General features: G+C 45.6%; 1 protein-coding gene across 8 annotated transcripts in view; it reads right to left on the bottom strand.

The window, feature by feature from the left end:
* The window catches only part of MEIS1 (Meis homeobox 1), a 165495-nt gene that overhangs the window by 41337 nt on the left and 102121 nt on the right, over positions 1-22037 (bottom strand). For all 8 annotated transcript variants that reach the window (XM_049115592.1, XM_049115598.1, XM_049115595.1 and 5 more), the window contains one exon: positions 12738-12814. In XM_049115592.1, coding sequence (XP_048971549.1) covers positions 12738-12814 — 77 coding nt within the window. The remainder of the gene's footprint in view (positions 1-12737; positions 12815-22037) is intronic.

Here is a 22037-nt window from a genome sequence, read left to right as displayed (position 1 = left end):
GTGTGTCTGAGGGTGGGAGAGGGGAGTGGACAGGAGGGGAGAAGGGAGCACATGCTCTGCTCTCCATCCATTCTAGAAACAGAATATTGAAATTTCCTCAGATCACAATAAGCCCATCAATCAGCAGTCTGAGAAGATTCCCCTTCTCTAGCATTGATGAGTGTATTTGTCAAATTACTCTAGAAAGAGCGGTAGTTGTCTAAGACCACTGAGGAAGTGAATTACATATAAAATTTTCTTTAAAGCAACTAGTGAAAAAAATTACTAATTATTTGAAAACTATAATGCAAAGTAATAACAAACCCATGTATTAAATGTTGAAATAAACTTTCAAATATTTCATCACCTCATTATATATTATGGTAAGTTTTCCTTGAAAGCAAATCATAACCTGATTTTTTATTCTATATAAATATATATATAAATATATATATTTATATATATATTATTTTATATATAATACAAGCATCTATATATATATAGATAAAAGCTTGCTAAAACCTTTAATCTGACTTGAATTCAAAGCAAGGGGTGCTCCTTTAGTGGCCCGTCTCTATTTCTTCTGCTACTACCCATGACTTTCTAGATCACTAAAGCACCAGGCTCCAAACTCAATGGAACAAATTGTGGGGATATCTTGCCAGAACTAGCATGAGAAATGCTCAACAGTTAAAAATATCTTAGGTATCCATGATATGACATAAAGCATATGTAATAAAATAGTATTTGTGCAATATTTACTGAAATATGACAATTTGCCAAATTTGAGTTTGTATAACTGCACAAATGTAAAACAAATAGTGGTTTGCTTAAGGGATACGGAATGTAAAAGGTTATTGGCACAATGAACAGGTGACAGGGCAATCTAGGATAACAGAACCTCCTATGGTATTGAAAAAGCTCAAGTAGGTATAATAATATCTTCAAAGGACTGATGTATCTCTCTTTGGTTTAAGCTGAACCATTTTTCGTATAAATTCTAATTTTCCCATTTTCACAAGAAGTAAACACAATTGCATCTAACTAGGCATCCCTTAAACATCATGCAGAATAAGTACGTTTATTTCAAACAAATCTTAATGTTCTGCCAATTTCCATTATAAGTAGGAGGGCTGCATAATTTATCACTGAAGGTCAGATACTTTGGAGAGTAAATGGGCACTATAAATAATTATGTTGGGCAATAGGCGTAAACCATGAATATTCCAGGCAATTGGGCTGTACAGCCACCCAAATGATCAAATACACACTTTTTTCCCCCAAGTAAAACTTCCTCTGCATGATTGGAATTGCAACCCACTTGTGTGAGAATGGTAACCGGCCCTGGCATACATAAGGGGTACAGAGTAGACTCCTGGTCCCCCTGATGGAGGGTCTCTGAGTAACTTCCCTTCTGAAGGATCTTTCCTTTAGTTGCTTTAGCAACCCAAGGCTTCACTGGCCCAAAACTTCCCAGGCCTGGAATCTCCACTCCAAGGAAGGATATCTCGAAATTTAGCTTGATTTCTGCTTTCACCCAGTCACAAGTGAGACTACAGGATGGCATAATGAAGCCTGGCCCGAATGGAGGTCCACGTCTACCCCTTAGAAGGTTCACCGAACTTCTGCTTCCATCAGTAAAGCTTGAAACCTGAGTTCTCTGTAAAGCGTATCACAATGTAACTCGGAGGCCTTAAATGCAAATGGAGCCAATTATACTAAAAGGCAAAAAAAAAAAAAAAAAAAAAAAAAAAAAATCTCTCCGTTGGAGTATATGACAAAATTTTTCAAAGGAAGGCAGTAAACTAATAGGATGACCTCCTCTTGGAACTTAGCAAGGCTTTGGAAAACGCTAATGGTCATCTAAGTCACACTGAGGAAATAGGGAGACTGTGTGTTTCACTTGAGCGGCTCTCCTTTCCTTTGCACGATATCACTCAGCGCTATTACGGTCAAAACACTGGCCAAGGACGGGGGGGTCAGAGCAGCGTCTAGGGAGAAAGGTGTGAGAATCGAGTGGGAAAACTGCCACCCTCACGGCTCTGAGCTCGCAGGAGCATTCAGGTGCGACAACTGCGATGACCACGTGCGTGGATGTCTATGAAAAGAGCTTTGCAAATTTAAGACCAAAGGCAAGGGTTTGTTGAGACGCTGTCGTTATGATTCTCAAAAATACCTAATGGTCCCGAAACCTGAACCTGAACGCTACTGACCACAAAAGGTGGACACAACCCAAATGCGCAGCAACTGATGAATGGATAAACAAAACGGCGTCTGTCTCGACAAGGGAACCTTCCTCAGCCACAAAGGGGAGCCTAGCACCGCTACCTGCTACATTCATGAACCTTGAAAATAATACGCGGAGTGAAAGGAGCCAGTCCCTAAAGGCTACATGTTTACATGATCACATCGATGGGAAATGTCCAGGATAGTAGGTAGATCATTAAAGACGGAGCATGAGGGGTGGAAGTGTGGGAGGAGCAATAGCTAAAGGGAACAGGGTTTATATATATATATAATATATATGTTTTTATATATAAATATATAATAATATTATAAATATTTATATATTTATATTTATTTATAAAATATATAAATATATTTATTTTATTTATATATAAAATATATAAATTTATTACTTATATATATAATACATTTATATATAAATATATTATATATATATATATTTAAGGATGTTTTTGAGAGATAGAGTGAGCGGGAGTGAAAGGGCAGTGGGAGAGAGAGAGAATCTTGAGCTGACACCCCGCTGAACGTGGAGCCGAATGTGGGAGCTCAATCTCAAGACCCTGAGATCATGACCAGAGCCAAAATCAAGAGTTGGATGCTCAATGGACTGAGCCACACAGGGGCCCCTACAGGGCTTCTTTCCCAGGTAGTAAAAATGTTCTAGAATTGATTATGGCGACAGTTACACAGTATCTGTGGAATATACTAAAAACCATTGAGTTGTTCGCTTTTTTTTTTTTTTTTTGAGTTGTACAATTTAGATGGGTGAACTTCATGGTATGTGAGTTGTATCTTAATAAATCTGTTAATAATAAATCCGTAATGGTAGAAAGGAAGAGGTGCTGAACAAGGAAATCGGCCCCATCCTTGCCTCTAATTAGCAGCTTCACATTGTAAAGCCCTGAGCCCCATCTGTCAAATGATGCATAAAATCCCATCCAGGTCAGGATGCCCGGGTGGCTCAGTGGTGGAGCGTCTGCTTTCAGCTCAGGGTGTGATCCCGGGGTCCCGGGATCAAGTCCCACATCAGGCTCCCTGCATGGAGCCTGTTTCTCCCTCTCCCTCTGCCTGTGTCTCTGCCTCTCTCTCTGTGTCTCTCATGAATAAATAAATAAAATCTTAAAAAAAAAAAAAATCCCATCCAGGACTTGGGCTCTGACTTTCTGCAAATAGTGTTCCTAAAATTTTAATCCAGGCTCCCTTTTCATAAACTTCAAAATCTCATATCCCTTTGTTATTTGGAATCTTAAACAGCACGACCGAAATAAAAAGTTAATTCCCGATAGGCTCTTTTATACTACGTTCACTCAAAAGGATTTCGATATGCCTCTTCTGGCCCCTAGTCCTGCTCAGCCCCCACTACTTGGCCCTAAGGGTGGGAATCTCTGCCATAACCTCTTGTACTCTCCTTTTTGTAAACAGGACTGCCAGGTGACCAGCCTTGGGAGCTGAGATCTGACGTCTTTGGACATGTCCAGTTCTTTCCATGTGCTTTTTCAACATCCCCTACTCCCTGCCCTTTCCAAGCACATATGAACTCTGACCCAAAGTAGGAATCAAATAAAGTCAACCATAGCAGATGTTCAAGGGATAGAGGCCAACAAACCCCGCAAGTGGACGACAACTCTCAAAACGACTGATTTACACTCAAACCAGCATCCTAGGGTAGAAAGCACTGGAAACTTAAATACACGTATTTTTCAATCACAGTGCGTTTGACTTCCATCCTTAGGCAATCTACGAATCTTAAAATATAGTGATTTTATCAACATTAAGCCAGGTCTCTCCAATGACAGGAAATCCTTTCTTTTTCTTTTTTCTTTTTCTTTTTTTAAAGCTGAATTACATTTAGAACCCAAGACCACTAATTCCCCACCGGCCTTGAAAAAGTGGTGTTTGGGAAACCAAAGGTCTTTTCCCTTCTCCAGCCATCAAATAGCATCTCGGGAGGCATGAGGTCCTTTAGTCACATTGGTTAAGAGGGTAAAGAGGGAAAGAAGAGCTCTCAAGGATGGTGACAGATTAAGGGTTTTTTTGTTGTTGTTGTTGTTTATTTGTTATTGTTCAAGTGTCAAGAGCCCGGGATAGTAATTCATTATTTCCCATACTCCTGGGTCAGGCTTAAAAGCCTCGTAAGAATAGAAGTAAAAAGGGAAGCATCCATGGTGAGAGGGAGAGCCCTGTCCTGCCAGAGGTACAGGCATCGCGCTGTTGGAGGTTACCGTCTGGTTGGCTGGTCGGCTGTTAATGTTCCCTTTCCCCCTAAAAATCAAGAAGGAAGCAAAGCAAAAATCTAAGCGTCTACCCAAAACTCTGGGCATTCACACACGGGAGCCACGGGGCCCACACATCCCAGAGGACGTTTCCCCCAGAAACATTTCCTCCCCGCCCTTTGAGAGAATTGGTTTTATGCAACCAGGAGGCAACATTTGCACCCCCCTTCCTTTTTTAAAATATATTTTGGGCTGATTTTTTTTTTTTAACCACTCAGGACTGCCGTTTGCTTTAGGCGGGTGCAGCCTGAAGGGAGGTGCTGAGGAGGTAAGAGAGGGCGGAGGGGTCTGTGCGCACAGCTCGGTGGCCCTTCGGGGCTCAGCGGCCACCCCCCGGGCCCAGCCTCAGCAACGGGGACACAGGATCGGTGGTGATCAGGTCTGTGCAAGCAGAAAATACCAGAAAGGCAAACTTATGTAAACACACTTAAGACCCATTTGACAAGAAGAGATCTACACCGGCCTCGCTAGGAACCTTGGAACACCTAGGGCCTCGCTGGCCCTCTCAGCCGAGGCCCTGGCCCCTTGCGGGGCTCCCTCCCAGGACAAGACAGGAACATCTGAAACCCTGGAATCAATCAGTCTACAGAAAGGAGGCGGCTGGGACATGTGTGCCCTTGTCGCGCACAGTCGGGGCCCCAGGCCCGCGGCCGCGCCGGGTGCGAGTCCGGAGCAGGTGCCAGGCCTCGGGGAGCAGCGCCACGGGGCGCGGGCGGGGCGCGAGGCAGCCACGCCGCCCAGAACCTTCTCCTGACCTGCAAGCCCCCCGCGAGGAGGCGCACGGATGAGGCTTAATCTTATCTAACTGACACCTGACAACCCATTACTTCTAGGTTATTAATGCACCCGCTGGAAAAGTTCGTCACCTACGAAATTACGGGGGGAAAAGATGGGACGCCTGGGGAAAAGCCAAACTTTGCTGCACAGCAACTTCAGAAATTTCAAGCCTCTTATCTGTCATGCCCTTCACAGGCTCTGAGCGCACTGCTCGAGACGACTGATTTATCTTTATTATGAATCCGACAATGACAGCACACATGTTGTTCGTGTCTTGTGATAATGTTTAATTTCAACCCAGTTTTTATTTTACGGTTGCTTGATCTGCTTATTTAAGATGAAGGAAAAAGAGCGACTTTTTAAATGAATTTCCCTGTATTTCTCTGTATGCGGAGGACCCGGGGTTGTCTCCCCGACGCCCGGCCCTAGGCCCAGGCGGAGGCAGTTTTGCAGTGATCGCCTCGCTTCTCGGTGCTTCTCGGTGCTTCTGGGTGGATCGCAGGCTCGGGCAGGCCAGCATAGGCCGGCGGGGTGGAGGGACGCGGTCCCACCGGTGGGTCCCTCCCGTGCACCGCAGCAGAGGAAGCTGTGGCCCGCGGACACACAGCGACCGGGTCAAGGACACGCGTGTCAGCGGGCGAGGCGTGGGGAAGACACCCGAGATGCTGCGGCTCAGCGTGTCCCTTCCTATCCCTGTGTGAGTTGCACACGGTCATGAGGCTCCGGGGGCGCTGGTGTCTCAGCCTGGGACACCTGGGTGCCCGCTCGTCCCCGGGTCCTGCTCTAACAGCTTGCACCACACGCGGCCAGGTTCTTCCCATTTCTCCGACCAGGTAATTGCACCGCGACCCCGAAAACAGCTAGTCTGGCTTCGTCAGGCCCGGCGGCGAGTCCTGCTGCCCTGGTTCAAGGTGGATCACCACCACCCCCACCGCCCGGTGTCGCGGCCCAGAAAGGCATCACCAGGAGGCTCGTGGGGGATAAACTCGCCCCCTCCCTGAGCCACAGCCCCCACCCCGCCTGGGCGTGGTCCTCAGGTACTCGAGCAGGTGGCAGGTGGCCCGTAGGCCTCACACCTTGGTGTGGTCCCGAAGACTCAGAACTGCTCTGAACGCTGCCCGGGGACACACAGCGCTTGCCCCCACCCTGCAGCCTTCCAGAGCCACGGCCCGCAGCCCGCACCTCCCTCCTCCTCTGCCCTTGGATAGGCTGTTAAATCCACGCGTTCCACTGTGCCATTCATCCAAACACATTGTCTCCTTGCTTTTCTGTTTAGATCATCTATTAACATATCCTTGTCCCCCATAGATTAGTTCCTTTATGTCTGTTACTACTATTTCATGCATTTGGCTGCTTCCATGTTTATGTACATAAAACTTACAATTGGGATATCTCCTTGTTGGATTTTCTACTTTATGGTTATATAGTGTACTTTCTTTGCCTCATACAGACTTCATTTTAAAGCCCACTTTGGGGACGCCCGGTGGCTCAGCGGTTTAGCACCTGCCTTCGGCTCAGGGCGTGACCCTGGAGTCCCGGGATCGAATCCCACGTCAGGCTCCCAGTGCATGGAGCCTGCTTCTCCCTCTGCCCGTGTCTCTGCCTCTCTCTCTCTCTTTCTGATTCTCATGAATAAATAAATAAATAAAATATTTTAAAAATTAAAAAAATAAAAATTAAAAAAAAATTTCTGCTGTAAATGCACACACAACAAAGGACGCTTAGCCGACTGTGGAGTCATATTTTCAAAGGGGGCTGTTGGCTGGAAACTTTTAGACTCTGCAGCCAGAAGCGGCGTCTCTGTTGAACTCCTAAGACTCCCTGACATGACAATACCTGAAGGTTTCTAGATTCCCAGCTCCCTTCCTTGCGAGCTGTTTGCTGGGCTTTCCCAACAACACCCTGCCCGGCTGGCACCCCGCCAGCCCTGTCTCAGGCAATATGCAAGCTAGACATTTTTTTTTTGACTGATTTCGATATTTTTTCTTATGAGCAACTAGACGGTATTTTATCTCGTGAGTGTTACCGATTGCTGTAATCTAAAGCCCACAGTCAGTGCCCGTAAAGCTAATATTATTAGAATTGACGCTCCAGGTGAAAAGCGTAGCAATTAACTGGGACTCGGAGAACAACAAGCCACTCCGAAACATGCTGGAGAGTTAGTCTACTTCTCCTTCTCCTTTCAAAAATACTGCACCTGTTACTCCCTTGATCAATTAGGAAGTCTACCTTAAATGTAGGTTACACGGAAATTCTCGAGGGAAAAAGTTAAACCACCTGCTTAATAAAATTACCTTTTGTGTGTGAAGTTGTTTCATCCCTAGGTGGTTTCTGGGCCAGGAAAATCACTATACACCCTGCACTTTCATTTTGCAGTTGAATAGCAAACAAATGACCCAGTGCTTCTTGCATGGTGCACTGTTTTTTACATCTGTTTTCCTTGCTTTTGTGTCATGCCTCTGTTTAGCTTTATTGACAAAACAATCTGTGCCTAATGTTTAAACAACATCTGTAAAATGTATTATTAAATTATGTTGGAAGAAAAAGCAGAGCAATTCTATGAAACCCGGTGACCCCCTATTGATTTTTAGATCACAGAAGTTGAAAGGATAATTTGTGAATGTTTTAACATTTACATCGACACAGGTACCTGTATTTAGAGAATCTTTGATTACTCATAAAAGTATTTGCTACATTATTACCATAACTCAGAAAGAAACCTGACCTTTAACAGTTGAATCTGTTTATTATAAGGGAGATCCTATTTTTTTCTAAATAAGTTTACATTTTTTTACCTGCCACCGGCATAAATCTCTAAGGATAACATACTCCCCGCCACCCCCCCGCCCCCGCTGCCCCCACTGGTAATAAATGGGAAGTGATGCCTGAATGCTTCGCAGTTTTGAAGGTAGTAAATGAAGTAACTAGGAAAATCTGGTATATGTACTAAATCCGAGGACGGTAGAGCTGTGATAGTTCTGCAAAGTGTCACCTCGGATGTCAGGATGCTCCCTGGAATTTCATGCACCCAACTGATAGAGAGTGATTTTTTTTTTCTTTCTGCATACGTACTGAATTTCACATACACTATGGGTTTTGCACCTAAGATCCGTATCGCCTTCTCAGAGCATAAAGAAATAATCATTTAACATTAGGCCTTAATGTTAACTGTCTGGATGAGTAGTAGTAAACAAGGAAACTGTAAAAATTCATTCAATACACCCTAGGCTAGAACTCTGCAGAGGAAGAATGTGTCTGAGGCACCCGGCAAGGAAGACACAAGCGGAGGCCCAAGTCTGCATCATGTGGAAGGCCCAGGTCTGTAACGTGGCGGTGAAAACATAGAAGGCGGGCCATTCCACGCTCACGTCTCCAAGCCTAAAAATAAAGTCGGTGCATTCGGGAGAAAAAAAGAACCGAGTACTGGCTTTGGGTTTATGTGTTTTCTGTAAAGTCCTACCTACGTCGTTAAAGATCTAAATAACCGTCTCAGAATTTAAGATGTTTCTGCCCAAATGCCTGAAACGTTCAACCTATCAGTAATATGTTGGCACAGCTGACATAAGGGAAATAATTTTCACGGCCACAACAATGGAAAGACCAAAAGGCAAAAGTCCCAAAGGCCATTATTTCTCATTTTGGGATATCGGACCATAATTGGGGGTGAGAAAGCAAAGGAAGAAGAACACACGAATGCAGGGCACGTACTGTAGTTCAGACATTACTGCGCTCTTACGTCTAAGTTGACCGCTAGATCAAAATGTTTATTAAGGCAGTGAGTTATGGAAGTCGCTTTTTGCAAAACAGGCAGTGGCCTCAGATACTTAAACAATTAAGGTAAAAATGTTTTCACCCAAATTATTTGCACAATTGCCTCGATTCTCAAAAAGGCGTCGGCATAGACTCATCCTCCGATGTCTCATCTAATACAGTTCACCTTCCATCCCTGGGCCCGGGCCCTATACGCACCGTTAGCCACCGTGCGAGGGTTCCTCCTCTCTGTGTTTCATTCTGACGAGCAGATCTAACATCTGAGCTACAAGAGCTATTTCTTTTAATGCAGATTTTCTTTTAATTAATCAAGCCTGTCTTGTTATGTTCCACTTAAATTCTCCCCATTGTCTCTTCTCCCCCTGGATCCCATCTGCCTTGGCCTTCGCTGGCCACAGCCTGTAGTTCGTACCCCTCAGGGCAATTAGGGAAGTGGAGGATCCACTCGGAGGTGGAATGAACCAGCCTTTGCAACACATCAAACTTTGCTCCTCTAGTTTTCAGCCAAAACCTCACTTGGAGCTGCAGCGGCCTGGGTTTTCTGTGACAAGCAAACAGCTAGACACGAGTCTATGTTTTTCACTTTCACTTTGCGTACGTCGATACGTTATGTCGCTGCCAATAATTATGACTGATCTACACCCAACCTGCCCTTCAGCATTTCATTAAATATCTTCAACAGTGACTCACAGTTCCTACAAAATGTACATGTGTGTTAACAAGTTTTGAGAAATCCAAGAAGGAAGACACACATTTTTTAATGCTGTGGCTAAATGGAGTGAAGGGGACATGTCAAAATAGTAATGAGGACTTTCTTTTAATTATGCTTTCCAGAAGGAAGTAACTTGGGCTTGACGCTCAATACGGGAAGAATGTTTTACAAGCTCCCAACAAAGCTTTGTGTAATTTTTTATCCTGGTAAAGTGAAATGAAAAGCCTTTAGTGGTTATGCTGCCATTAGTCTTCAAGCATGCCACAATTTAAGATGCTCTGACACCTCCGGTTTTCATACAGTACCATCTGGGTTTCCCCATGTTTGCAACCTATTTCCTACCCAAAGCCAAAAAAAAAAAAAAATCTATTATCAGCTCTTTTTTTTTTTTTTTAAGATTTTATTTACTTATTTATGAGAGACACAGGGAGAGAGGGAGAGAGAGGCAAAGACACAGGCAAAGGGGGAAGCAGGCTCCTTGAGGGGAGCCCGACGCGGGACTTGATCCCGGGACCCCGGGGTCACGCCCTGGGCCAAAGGCAGACACTCAACCGCTGAGCCACCCGGGTGCCCTTATTATCAGCTCCTTAAAAGTTGACGGTTTGGATGAAAATTAATAAACCATTAGAAACTTAAATCAGACACAGGAACATCATCATTCACCAAATGTGGGAGAAACAATCTCTCTGACAACTTTTATTTAGTTACGGGGAAATTCTCTACCACGTAGCTGTTAGAGCTGAAACAGTGGCCGAATACGAAACGATGAAGTGCCAGCCAAAGCCACTTCCTACTGCGTGCAGAAGGACACTGGGACAGGACACAGCGCCAGGTGAGCACAGAATCATGTCAACGTGGTTTGTGTTCACACACCTGCGCAGGACTGAGTGTCAGCGGGAAGTTTGTGGTACGCCTGCATATAAAACTTTGGAAAGTGTTAGGACTCTTTTAAGGTCCCTTTTTCCTCTTCTACTTGCAAAACAGAGGAAGTTGCTTTCTGACCACCGCACAGAAGCCAGGAGAGTGACAACCGCATACAGTTTGGAGTCCCAGGAGTGCCTGCCTGCCCAGGCGTCCACAGGCAAGATCCCTCAAGTGTGTCCGCCTCGGGAAGGCAAGTTGCACGGGGATCTGTGCTCTGGCAACAACGTGTAGGAGGGAGTTTGCTAGCCACCCTGAAGGGCGAGGGGAAGGGCGATGGCGAGTGCGAGACACATCACCTGGCGGCAGCGCTCGGGCCTTCCTTAAGCAGGGCTGGCCCTGTCGCTCCGTGGCCCTCTGATGGGAACATTTCCCAGGGAAATAACATTAGCGTCACCTCCGTTGTATTAAAATCGCACCAAACCCCCCCCCCACATTTTAAAAAAATAAATAAGTAAAATAAAAATAAAATCACACCATCGGTTTAACCTTGAAAAGACACCTGAATTCAGACGTGCACGCAAAATTGATGGTCTACCCTATAAACTTCGTCCAGGAGGACCTGAAGCCTAAGTGCAAATATACAGCATCAACAGTCTCGAGAATTAAGATACAACAGCAGGTACACAGGCCGACACAAATCCTCGGCAGTGACACGCTCCCAGCGGCACACGGAGGGACGGTATGGCTCCCCTTGGCTCCCCAGCCACTCGACTAAAAAGGCCTGCAAAAATTGATCTCCCGAGGCTGCGGTCAGGTCGTCGAAATTGATAACCCTTACAAGCTATGCTTATGTGAGTCTGTCTGTGTCTTGCAGATAGTGCACTTTGTGAATTAATCCTCCAAAGGCAAATATATTGTAAGTAGCTTGTTATCTCTAAAATACTAAATTGAAGAATACATGGGATTATATTGACAGAAATTACATTTTCTGTAATGGGGTTTAATATATCTGGAATCTCTCCCAAAGGCTCCCAGGCTCTCTAACAGAGAAGGGTCTGTTAATGTAGGTGCAATGGACATCGAGAACAAATTTATTCACCAAAATGGATTAGGCCATGTAATCAGAGATTCGGTAATATTAATCTTTGACACTTATTGAACAGAAAGAAATACTTCTGTCTGCCAACTGGCATTCCCCGCTCTCCCCTTTCCCCAACCAGGCTGTGGGCCCTTTCTGGGTTTTACTTCAAAGAGGATAGGGTTTCCCCATCATAAACACTAATCTAAAAATATTAGGACAATTAATTAGATACACTTAGTTTGAGAGGATATTGGATTTCGATACCCTTCAAATATGACACTAGCTCCGGGTGATTATATGAACCTGGCTTTCAGCACACTCACAAAGGGTAATAAATCATACTTCCCCAAAGCCTCATTGCCATACCGCCGCACGTTGTCAGAAGACTGTTGGCTGGTACTTGGTACGGAATCTCAGCTTCCCCCAAATCAGGAATTTACACATTTATTTAGAAACAGTTTTGCACAGCCCGGAGATACATCGGGTTTTGAATAGCTTCAAAGTGGAGACATAAATAATATCTCTTTTTCCATGGAACGGAAGATAGGAGGCAACGGGAGACTATCCTCGAGTGCTCAGCCCCAACAAAATAACGGCAGTTAGTTATTCACTGAATTTAAGACCTGGCTGATATGTGATGGTGGATTTTCTTGTTCCACAGAAAATAGGATGATACCATTCTTTCTATCGATTATCCTAAAGGTGGGGGAGGGGGGGTAAAAAGCCATTTCTGGAGCCACGGTGAACGTGAATTAAAGACTTATTTACACTATGCCTAAGATTCGGATGGAAAGCAATGCAGTGTTGGTGTGTGTGTGTGTGTGTGTGTGTGTGTGTGTGTGTGTGTGTGTCGGGTTTCTCCCAGGCCGGCAAGTGCTCTCACCTATCAGTCAACCATTTATTTTCACCTCTGGATCGCAAGCCACCAGGGAAAACAGCAACAACTGGGTGTGTCTTCTCAATGCAAAACATTAGCTGCAGGTTGCCAGAGGGGGAAGCAGATTGTGTGTAAACGCAAAGCCAAATTACTTACCAATTGTTCACTTGAAGGATGGTGAGTCCCGTGTCTTGTGCCAACTGCTTTTTCTGTTCTTCAGAAGGGTAAGGATGCTGAAAGAGAACCAAAAAAGGTAAGTGTGTGTGCATATACTTTGGGCAGATAGTATAGTGCACATCACATGTCAGGTGCAATGCTAGGGGCTAGGGATTCAATAATAAACACATATGCTCTGTAAAAAAAAAAAATATATATATATATATATTTATATATAAAAGTATACTTCCCCATTATAAAATACTTTTATAAATAAATATATATTTTTACATATAAATAAAAATATGTTTATTTTATATATAAATAAAAATATTTATATATAAATATATATATATATTTCAGGCAACATATAGGCTATTTTGTCAATAGCCTAAGTGTCTAGTGAAGTCTATAATTAAAGGTAAAAATGCTGAGGTGTGTCCCTCTTATTAATGGAATACTACATCATCTAATTAATGGCAGTAAAAGACAAGCCAATTACAAAGATTAGTGAAGTGTATAAATAGCTACTTAGGATACTTGCAGAACCTTGATACTGAGTTTATCCTTTAAAGGTTTATTTGTTGCAAACACAGGAAGTTTGGTATGATCTTCACTGTATTGTATAGGATTAAAATAAGGACAAGCCCTTTTCCATGACATGGAAGTATTATCACCTTGGTGTACTATTTTCGTCGAGCCACGGACTCCGAAAGCTGAACCATGTGGACCAACCACCTTAGCTGAGGTCCCCAGTATGAAGCACTTTGCTGAGCATGCCATTTCCCTTCCAAAACACCATATTGCCAGATGCAAACATCAAAATTAAAGTGGGTGTATTTTTTTTTTTTAACCACTGATCATTGTAGCTCTTCTGAAACGCAAACAAATGACATTCAACCAAAGTTGGTTTCCATATCTGAATGTCAACACATGCTGGGATTCTGAACACAGGCCAGTACAAGGTCAAAGACCAGCATATTTTGCATGCTAGGAACAAGCCCGGCCATGTTCCTCATGAGTTAGAGTGGATAAAAAAGTATTACAGGATTAGATAATAGAATGAAATTCATACCCTCTTGAAAGAATGTTTGGAATTCTACAGAAATTGGTTTTGGCACAAAAACTTTTTGTTCCGTAATGAACTATATCTGAATCTGAAACACACATTTCTGGAGCCTGGGACATGGTACCCATCGATGGACACGTTGACTTGCTTCAAACGCTGCATCCCAATAAATTCTCCCAAGACAAAAATCGTTCCGATAGTCAACGCTCTATTCCCGTGTGAATGCGAGAGGGCACCCTCAACTCTCAACTGAACTATCTGTGCCGTTGGAAACTAAATTCTGGTCTATTGAATGTTAATTAACATGGCTTTTAATCTCATTAATAATGTCTGATTAGATGCTAAGAAGTCTCGTTAATGACCACTTTAATGCTCTTATATGTAAGTTTAAATATGTTCTGTATCCGTGCACGTGGGATTCGTTTGTGGAGAGCAGAGAGGTAGCAATTTTTCCCATAAGTATTGACTTTGATTGTCACTTAATCAATAAATACACAATTAGAATAAGGCTTTGCTTTCATGGAATATAGTGCCTTTCTCTAAAGAGCTCCAAGTATATTACAGACAGGATGGTAATTAATCCCCATTATATCCCTTCGAGGGACATAAATGGAATCTATTGTCCCTCCCGTCTCACAGGTGAGGAAACTGGCCAGGGAAAGACATGGGGGGCAGCCCACGTCTCGGTGGTGTTTCCCCTTCCCTTCGGGGTCGAAGCCTCACCCCGACCCACAGACGTAGCCAGCGCCTTTCCTGGCCTTCCTTCTCCTGCCTGCTCAGCCCGTCCAGGCCGCTGTCCAGACAGGCCACCCCCCACTCCCCGGGGCTCCGTGGCATCCTGTGCACCCCCGCCCCACGCTGCTGCGTCCTGTTCTCCCCACACACCACCCTGGTCCTTCCCCGGGGCTCCACAGCCTCCTGTGCACCCCGGCTCCATGCCTCCCGTGCACCCCCACCCCACGCTGCTGCGTCCTGTTCTCCCCACACACCACCCTGGTCCCCCCCCCCCGGCTCTGCAGCTTCCCGTGCACCCCCGCCCCACACTGCTGCATCCTGTTCTCCCACACATCAGCCTGGCACTCCTGGGGCTCCACAGCCTCCTGTGCACCCCGGCCCCATGCCTCCTGTGCACCCCAGCCCCACGCTTCCCATGTGCCCTTGCCCCACGCTGCTGCGTCCTGTTCTCCCCACACACCACCCTCGTCCCCCTCTCGGGGCTCCGCAGCCTCCTGTGCACCCTGGCCCCACACCTCCTGTGCATCCCGGCCCCATGCTGCTGCATCCTGTTCTCTCCACACACCAGCCCGGCACCCCTGGGGCTCCGCAGCCTCCTGTGCACCCCGGCCCCACGCTGCTGCATCCTGTTTTCCAAACACACCAGCCTGGCCCCCCGCCCCGGGGCTCCATGCCTCTTGTGCAGCCCCACCCCATGCTGCTGCGTCCTGTTCTCCCCACACACCATCCTGGTCCCCCTCGGGGCTCCGTGGCCTCCCGTGTACCCCCGCCCCACACTGCTGTGTCCTGTTCTCCCCACACACCAGCCCGGCACCCCTGGGGCTCTGCGGCCTCCCATGCACCCCGGCCCCACGTTGCTCCGTCCTGTTCTCTCCATACACCAGCCCGGCACCCCCTTGGGCTCCATGGCCTCCTGTGCACCCCAGCCCCACACTGCTGGACAGAACATGTCCTGTTCTCCCACACATCAGCCTGGCACGCCTGGGGCTCCGTGGCCTCCTGTGCACCCCAGCCCCACGCTTCCCGTGCACCCCCGCCCCACGCTGCTGCGTCCTGTTCTCCCCACACACCACCCTGGTCCCCACTCCTGCGTCCCGTTCTCATCCCCACACAGAAGGCCAAGCCTCACCCAGGCGGCGCCCACCGGCCCACCTGACGGCTCTCACGTGGGTCTTTGCCGTTTTCCCCAAGGCCTGAGCATCGCTCTCTGAAAGCACCTGCTCTTCTGAGTTGGGCCCCTTGGGGCTCTTCTTGCCCGTGGAGTGGCTCCCAAGTCCGTGACTTTCTCATTCATTACGCTCAGGGCCAGCCCGGCGCGTGGCAGGAAACCAGGGAATATTCGTGAAGCTGAGAAGGAGGCTGCAGGACGTCCGGCCACGACGCGCAGACGCCCCCCACTCGGATGCAACATTGATAGCCCACAGGAAGTGCGCACAATCCAATTTGAGATCCACGGTGCTACTTTCCCGACTCCATTCCTTATGGTGATGTCAACCCACTCCTCAAATGACGCTAGATAAGCTTCATAATAGGCTAAGACCACAGGTGACAATCACTCTGCTCGACATAAAGCCACTCATCACAGGCAACATCTCATGACTGGATGCTGAGCTGAGAGCAATTCTCTGCCCTGGGGTTTAAAACACAAGCTCCTGCTGCACAAAGGTTTGCCGCACAAGGTGAACCACATGCAGCTCTCAGCCTACGAACAGGTAAGGCTTGATATGTAGAGGTTCTACGTCTACACTAGTCGGAGAACGCCATAGATGGTCTACACGACCCTATCGGATGATATACACGGTGCTGCTCTTCACTTGCTCTGAGATTTCAAACACGGGACAACTTTTCTAATTCTCAACTTGGTCATCTGGAGCTTAAGATCCATCAAAGTTAAAGGTTACCCATTAAGAGCCTGATTTTGAGATATGCCAACCTCAGCACCCAGCTGTGGGCCCTCCTTGCCATATAGAGTCGTAGACACGTATGCAAGTCGTTTCCAGTCTCTAACGTCTTCTGTAATTTGCTTACAGTGTCTCAGGTCCTGTGGAAAGCTCCGTGATTTTCAACAGAATTAATAAATACGTCAACAGTCTCTCTTCACCGTGGCGGGATGGCAATACCTTTTGCCCTGTCTTGTTAGTTGTGTCTTAATCTTATGACCACAACTGGATAAAAATTAATATTTATGCCATTTACCTTTAGTTGCTTTGAAAATTGAGAATTGTCACAGTCGCTTATTTGTGCTGTGTTTTCAAGAGTATTTCTGCATGCCTGTTTGTGAGTAAGTTTTACAACCATTCTTACAAAGCAAATGGAACTCACGTTTTATTTATGCAGGTGGTGTCAGGGAAATTCTCTCTGGGTCATTAAAATTACCTGAATCATTACAGCTTCAAAGAGCAATCGATGGCCCTCAAAATTTCAGCGCAAGTTTAGGTTGTTTCCTCACATCATGCAGTTTCTGGTTTCATAATTTAAATATCATAAAATGAGAAAGTTCTAGCCTTTTTTTTTTCCCTCTGTCACTTTTCATGTGATCTGATTTTAAGTAATTGGAACAAACTGTGTCTAATTTCATGCAGCATAATTGCTAGGCAGCCTCAAGCTATGGAGACCCAGCACTCTGTCTCCATTAAACAATTCTTAGTCATTCAGGATATATTTTTTTTTAATAAAAATGAATGAGCCTGAGATGAAATTAAATGTCACAATAATCTGGTCGTTGGTAAGGGGGTGGGGTGGGGAAGAAGGTGTCAACAAAATTCCCTAAACCCTCGTCTATGGTACAGAGATTGAATTCTTTCTTTTTCTCATAGTTCTTGGCCTGGGTGTCCCACAAACTTTTAATTCCCTGAAAAAAAAAAATCCATAATTGCTAGAATCACATGAAAGCCATGACTTCAGGTAGCTAATCCACAGTCAGCCAAAAATTCACAAAGAAGCAAGCTTTTAACTGAAATCCCGTATCTTTAAGTATCTCAAATCCTATGCATCTTTCCCTAAATAAGCTTTTTGTGGACAGTATGAGTAATTCCTTTGTAGACTGAGAGAAAAAATGACTTGACAAAAACCCAACATGCCACGAGCAAGGCTGCTGTAACAACATTCAAAATCCTGTTGCGTTATGCCCACAGGGCGCGTGAGGCTGTAAGAGGGGCAAAGGTAGACATCATTTTACAAAAGAGATGAAGAGAAGTGCCATTTTTTAGGAAGAAAAATGGGAAATTCATTCCAAACCATTGCAACGGAGAGCCTAGGTCACCGCGGGCCGTTCTCCTGAACACCTTTGCTGTTAACGGCAAGGACACTAGTTTAAGAAAGCTCGGTAGGTGCTCAGGAAGGGAAGAGGGCTTGCACTTGCCAGATACACCAATCAACCTAATCACTTTGGGATATCAAAGCAAATTTGACCACAGTCCAATAGGTAGTGACAGGAGACCTCGCCTTTGTTGTGTACATTAGCCTCATGCCATTATCTCTTAAAAGCTTAATTATTTGCAAACAATTGATCAAGATGGGAATTTGAGAAAGGATATGCAGGGGCCACTGGGAGAACTGCAACGCATTAAGAGAGCAAACAAAATTACCTTTAGATCTTACAATCGGAATTAACGATTGAGACGGGACAGCGAGGCAGGGCAGTAGCTGCAAGGGTTCTTTCCCGAGTGTTTCCCATTTGATCTGCATTAACACCTCGGGAATGAGTGAAAGCCATAAAAGAGTGATTATGTCAGGGTAAAGCTGACCCTCCTTTCCAGCCCTAAACCTGCACACGTGTCCTAGGCTGGCCTCGCTGGGGAGAGGGGCAACGCTGGGCTCCGTGGGAAAAGAAGCGGCCTGGGGGCAGCGCAACCCCAGCCGCAGGAGGAACTCCCGACACCAGCATCCTGATTTTGAGAATCGCCGCCCCGACTTCTCCCCGGGGAGTAAGACTCCCCTGTCCTGCGGAAATACAAACAGTGTGCCCCCCCTTCCTGCGAGGCTGGCTCTCCGGGGCAACTCGGAATAATGGCCCAGTGGAGCAGGGATTGCAGCCTAGCGCCTTCGAGGAATCGCCCGCTCCCTGGAGGGTGGGGTCTGGGTAGCCCAAGTGGTTAAAGACCGGCCCAAGGAGACCTAAAGATAGCTCACGTGAAAGTGAAGTCGGAACTGTCACTGGATCGGCCCCAAAGAATAGAAGCGACAGAAAGAAAATGGCAATGTGCTGAAGAAAGTTATCCCTGTGCGCAATTCCAATTTTTATTTCTTGAGGTTGGGATGGGACGAGGGGTTGGGAGGCCGGCTAGCTGGTGTTTGCACGTTTACAGCACCTTGGAAGGACACTTATTTACTTAAACAATCGAGCAGACAGTTGCAGATGAGCATCTGCGGCAAAAGAAAGAAAAGAGGGATCCCTGGGTGGCTCAGCGGTTTAGTGCCTGCCTTTGGCCCAGGGCGTGATCCTGGAGACCGGGATCGAGTCCCACGTCGGGCTCCTGGTACATGGAGCCTGTTTCTCCCTCTGCCTGTGTCTCTGCCTCTCTCTCTCTCTGTGACTATCATAAATAAATAATAAAAAAAAATTAAAAAAAAAAAACAAAAGAAAGAAAAGAAAGAAAAGAAAGAAAAAAAAAACCCAACTCTTCGGGACACACACAGATGGAAAATGTCCAGTCTTCTATCTTAACGATATCCTTGACCAAATGTACGCCTTTCATCAAATTTTCCACCCCTGACTGCAAAGGTGGATGCCAAGACGGTGATGAACTTTATCTTATCTGCCCTGGTAACCGAGTTTCAATAACCTCCCCTCCCTCCCTGCCTCGCCCACTCCAACAGCACATTGTAATGGCCGCAGAAAATTTGAAAATAATCCTGTACAGAGCTCGCTGGTGAGATAATGGAAGGCTACGCTGCCCCTGCTCAAGCCTCAGATTAGTAATTTCTTGTGACACACAACTGCCTCTGTACCGAAACTGCAGAAACAGCTATAACAAAGCAATAGAGGTGGAAGCAATTTTCCAAGCAAAATGTTACATGCTATACTTTAAAAGGTATGGGCCTGGGTACCGTGGGAGCCCGTCTAAGAGGACGAATGACGGCGACTGTGCAATGTATCCCTTATCCAGGCGATGCTCTCTGTTGCTTGGCTGAATAATGTCGGAAGAACAATTTTGGGACTTCTTTTATTCTTCTTCCTCTAGCCCTTTTGCCTCCCCCACAGCTAGGTTTAATGCATTAATATAAGTTGACCTTGAGCTAAACTCTGGTATGTGATGGAGAGATACTCCCTTGAAAGTAAAAAAAAAAAAAAAAAGCTACCATATGGCTTTTAACCATTAGATCTCTGTGTTCTTTTAAAACTTCTATGGGGTTTTTGACACTAAGGGAACACGGTGGGTCTAAATCAAAACAACTAGCTATATAGCTATAGATCTGACCTCTCCGAAGAGCAGCGGAGGAGACTTGCTAACCAAATATATTTGTATTTGCTTGATAGAATTTCTGTTGGCCTCCAGAAACTTCTCCCAGTTTAAGTAAACTTGCAGCCCTGTTCCCCTTCTGCATTGACTATGAATAGCTTTACACTGTGACAATTACGTTGATCCAGGATACTTTTTTCCTTAAAAAAAAAAAAAATCCATAATGCTTCCCTATTGTCTTTCAGCTTTATGAATTAGTTTTACTGTTTCAGTGAATGCTTTTTTGTCTTTTGACTGCACATTATCAAAGAGACACTTTGTGCCTCCCATTTGCATTACAAAAGCAGGGCATCGTGCAGTGGGAAGAACATAGCCTGAATGCATAGTAGTGGAGTCCTGCATCCTCACTCTTGCTGGAATCAAAAGAAGAACCGGTGCTGCTGCCCGGGACTGGCTAAGAAGCCAAGAGTGTTTGGAGCATCATCAGTGAAGTCACAGGACTTCGACCTGCTTTTTTAATTCTCCACCAACGCGCCTCGATTGCCTCGCTGCTCCGATGAAATGTGCGCCACTGATTGCTCGCCCTGGCTTTCTCTCGAAGCCTCGTCAAGCCATTTTCCAGACAGCCCCTCTGATTTCTGGTCTCTCCAGGAGCAGCTGTAGGAAGTTGCTGGTGGGGCGAGGCAAGTGGGGAAGTCAGGTGGGAATCTCCAAACTCCATCTTATCATCTCGTGGAAATGACAGAAGCGTGGAAGGAAAAGTTGGAAGATATTTCACAGCGATCTTTACTTTTGCATTGATGAGGCTACCTGGATGACACACGGCATTGAAAACGTTGCTTTCCAGTCCACTGTAAGAGGCCCAGAGGCCACTACCTTGCCTGTCTCATCTCGCTGACCTTTTACTTTCTTGTAAATATCAAATAACTATAAAATCAAAACACTAACAACAACAAAAACCCCAAATGCTTATATATTTGGGATTTCACAGTCCTTCGCACGGAGGATTTTTTTTAAAAGTTGCTTGCAATTCTACAACAGTGACAATGTTTTAGATCTATTCCCTAGTAGCTATATGTCTCTCTATATATGTTTCGGGAGGATTTTTAAGGATATGCATTAAAGCATAAAATTTAGACTGTAAATTAGCAATTACTTATACCCTCCTCCTAAAAGTATTAAAATTCATGAAGAGTGCTAAAATTATTTTGAATAGTTATGATTATTAATGAACTCCCTGAATATTGATTCTCTTGGTAGAAGACCATGGCTATAAAAGGAAACACAAAAAGGCCAATAAGAAAAACAGGGTGGGGGGCGCCTGGGTGGCTCAGTCTTGGTAAGCATCTGCCTTTGGCTCCGGTCATGATCCCAGGTCCTGGGATCCAGCCCCATAAGCCGCACCCTACTCGGCGGGGAGTCTGCTTCTCCCTCTGCCCCTCCCCCTGCTGTGCTCACTCTCTCTTTCTCTCAAATACAATTTTTTTTTTTAAAAAAAAGAGAAACATAGTGGGAGGAGCAGGGGTTTTGCGGGGGATGGGGAGAAAAGTCATGCTTCACTTTGGGGCCCCCTTCAAATCATTTTAAATCACAGCTCATTTGAGCCCTTACTGTTTGTAGGAAGGACAGACACGTTACGTGGGTCATGTCTGCGCTCTTGGCAACCCCGATGAGTGGGGACTACGCTTGGCTCCATTTCACAGGTGCGGAAGCTGAGGTTTGGCTGGGTCAAACACCCACACACACACACACACACACACGCACCCACACACATGCACGATCGCTCTCAGCAACTTAGTTCTCGGGCCAGGTCTGCCCTCCCCTGAGTTTTTCCACCTGGCTGTACTCCCACGGATGTCCCGTCCCAGTCTCCATCCCCTATTTTAAGCTATATCTTAAAACCAAATACATAATGGAGCATGAACTAAGTTCTGTTTTCTTTCTTCTTCTTTCTTTCTTTCTCTTTCTTTCTCTCTTTCTTTCTTTTTTTTTTTTTTTAAGATTTTCTTTATTTATTCATGAGAGACACCCAGAGGCAGAGACACAGGCAGAGGGAGAAGCAGGCTCCCGGCGGGGAGCCCGATGTGGGACTCG

Source organism: Canis lupus, chromosome 10 (assembly GCF_003254725.2).
Source record: "Canis lupus dingo isolate Sandy chromosome 10, ASM325472v2, whole genome shotgun sequence".
Lineage (NCBI taxonomy): Eukaryota > Metazoa > Chordata > Mammalia > Carnivora > Canidae > Canis > Canis lupus.
The sequence above is the reverse complement of the archived record's forward strand: the minus strand, read 5'-3'. Positions and strand labels throughout refer to the sequence as shown.